This window comes from Sinocyclocheilus rhinocerous, unplaced genomic scaffold (genome assembly GCF_001515625.1).
Source record: "Sinocyclocheilus rhinocerous isolate Xijiao unplaced genomic scaffold, SAMN03320098_v1.1 scaffold2134, whole genome shotgun sequence".
Classification (NCBI taxonomy): Eukaryota; Metazoa; Chordata; class Actinopteri; order Cypriniformes; family Cyprinidae; genus Sinocyclocheilus; species Sinocyclocheilus rhinocerous.
The window spans coordinates 612,916-615,650 of NW_015652303.1; the positions used below are offsets into that span (position 1 = coordinate 612,916).

General features: G+C 38.2%; 1 protein-coding gene across 1 annotated transcript in view; it reads left to right on the forward strand.

The window, feature by feature from the left end:
* The window catches only part of LOC107714632 (microtubule-associated protein 9-like), a 20,018-nt gene that overhangs the window by 2,997 nt on the left and 14,286 nt on the right, over nt 1-2,735 (forward strand). Inside the window, 3 exon segments of the mRNA XM_016520547.1 lie at nt 1,467-1,563; nt 1,732-1,787; nt 1,989-2,056. Of these exon segments, the coding sequence (XP_016376033.1) occupies nt 1,467-1,563; nt 1,732-1,787; nt 1,989-2,056 (221 nt within the window).

Genomic DNA, 2,735 nt, shown 5'->3' on the forward strand with positions numbered 1-2,735 from the left:
TCTACGTCACGATGTGGGAAGATTTGCATAACTCCGCCCAAATGTTCACGCAAAGAAAGGTGGTGTCATTTTTATTCTCGCTGTAGTATTGTTGTTGCCGCACCCATGTCGTGGAGACGCTGTGTGTTTCGTTGTGAAAGCGAAACTACTTTGTTTGGCCTTTTCAAAAGAGGACACAACTAGAAATCAGTGGTTAAGTTGTATTTACAGCACTGTTCCAGAACAGTTCAAACCAAATATTCGAGTGTGTGCAGCGCATTTAATGGAGGACTGTTTCCTGGGAGAGTAGCCTACAATGCGTCTGTACACAAAGGCTGTTTCTATAAAGTGGGGCAATTCCAACTTTGCAAGGACAGTCTGGCGCTTCTGACTCACAGCCTGTAAGTATGTTTTCATATTTACAGAATTTGCCACTGACGTTTCAAACGCGAATTTTGAACAATGTAGAGCAGCGCTTGTTGTTTGTCCTTTCTCAGATCACAAATGCAGACATGGTTTTATGTTTACGTGGCGTGATATGCAACGCAATGCGTAATAAGACAGTCTAAGTCATTATAATGAGGGGTGCACATAAGTGGTCCGCATGCGCGACCAAAATAAGAAATGCGCTGTGTAAATGAGTTCAGAGTGCACGTTTGCATACCGACATGGGCTGTGTTTCCCAAAATAATCGTAAGCCTAAGTACATCGGAGACCCATTGCCACCTATGGAGCTACGATCAACTTAGGCTTACAATGCTTTTTGGAAACGCAGCCATGGTTGACAGCTGTTAATGCACAATTACCATTTTAGATCGACAAACTGTACTGTTTAAGATTTCTATTCAAACTGAAAGCATAAATCTAGGCTAACGTTTTCAAAGCACAGTGCAAAACTGTGACATTTCATTCACTGACGCTCTACAATCGGCAGCGCTAAACCCGGAAGCGCATATACTTACTTGCCGGCAACCCACCAAAATAAAAACTTGCTGATTTAAAAAAATTAAAATAATTCAAATTAAAAATAATAATTAAGGTTCAAATTAAAATAATAAAAAAAATAGCATTTTATTTTTAAGTTTACTGTAAAATAATTGTATTTGTATTCTCGTTTGTGATGGGTTTTAATGTTTTGTCTCGTCGCTCCGGGACACGGCATCACCGTATGGTAAGGGACGTAACATTTCCATCACATGCTTGAGGCATTCAGCCAATCACAACGCACTGGATAGCTGGCCAATCAGCATACTTTTAAGCAACGTCATATGACCCTTTAAGAACAGTTCACTAAAAAGTTTTTTGAGAAACATAAAAGGATTTATTTAGGGATCGCTGTAAAGCCCCTTTTGTTTTTAAGAGTGTAGAATCTGTTGTTATTGTCTAGTGGTAGATACTGTCTCGCAACAGAAACAAGCTGATCAGTTCTAAATCCAGGATATGTTTTGAAAGACTCTTGTTTTGTTTTTCAACCTTGTTTACTACAGAGTCCAGATGAAGACCAGGCCATGTCAGAAAAGTCCACGACATAGTCGTGTTCAACAGCAGAGCAGATGTCTGAGGTTCCAGCCACTGTAGGCAGTGGTATGTGCGGAAATTAATTTAGACTGTTTCAATGTTCCGAGATTCTGTAGTAATGAGATTACATTTTGGTATATTGGTATTGGTCATCTGTTACCTGAAATCTAATGGTTTAAAGTAAATTATAGTTAAGTAGTTATTAATTATTTAAATATGTCTTTTTCATTCTAGCTGCCTCAGAAGAGAGCAAAGATAAAAATTACTCAACATCCTTTGAAGAAAAGCATGTAAGTTAGATTAAAAGTGAAAGATCTTGTTCCTATCAATTAATCTAAAATATTGTTTTCTAAAAAATGGCATCCAGTGTCAGCATTACAGCATAACTTCTGAAGCATACCTACAAATTAAGGTCAATTAGGTGCCATGTCAAATTTAAATGCTAATGTAATTCTTAATTAAATCTGTCTTCACACTTTTCCAATCTGGAGAGTTCCCAGGGTGATCTTGACCACACGTCAGCTACACTAAGCCGAATGTCTAGAAAATCAACAGACAGGTTTGTGAATTTGTTTAATACCTCATGCTGTATATGTGCATGTGGTGGACTTCTGAATGAGGCAAAGTCTCCTCTCTTTTTTAAAGTGTAAAATCATGTTCCATTTTATGTTTACCCCACATTTGGATGAGGATGTTACAGCATACTTAAAGGAATAGTTCACAAAGAAAAATTTCATTGTTTACTCATGTTGTTCCAAACCCAAACTTTCGTTCATCTTCGAAACACAGTTGAAGATATTTGTAATGAAACCTGAGAGAGTTCTGAGCTTTCTAAAGACTGTTTAAAATCCATATGAATTTAGTGAGAAGTTTAATTTTTGGAAGAACATTACATTAAATCTGCAGTCCGTAAGTTTTGCCTCTTTGTCGCCATCTCTGTTTGAAAACCTGGAATTGCAGCTGAGTGCGGAATTATCTAGCTTGCTTGGGTTGAGTCGGCACGACTCCAGCGCGGATGAATCTAATGTTCTGAAGAGTATGTGTGGCAGTCAGTCACCGCACTGGTGTGGATATTTACTGTACTTCTCAATCACAGATTCTAGCCTACGCCTTGGAATATGACCCAAATACAAATTTTCTACGCATATTGCCATCTGAACAAGTAAGTAACAAGTCTGCCACGTTTGTTCTGACCAACTGAGGAAAAAAGCATTACCATAAATCTCGCTACCAATGGT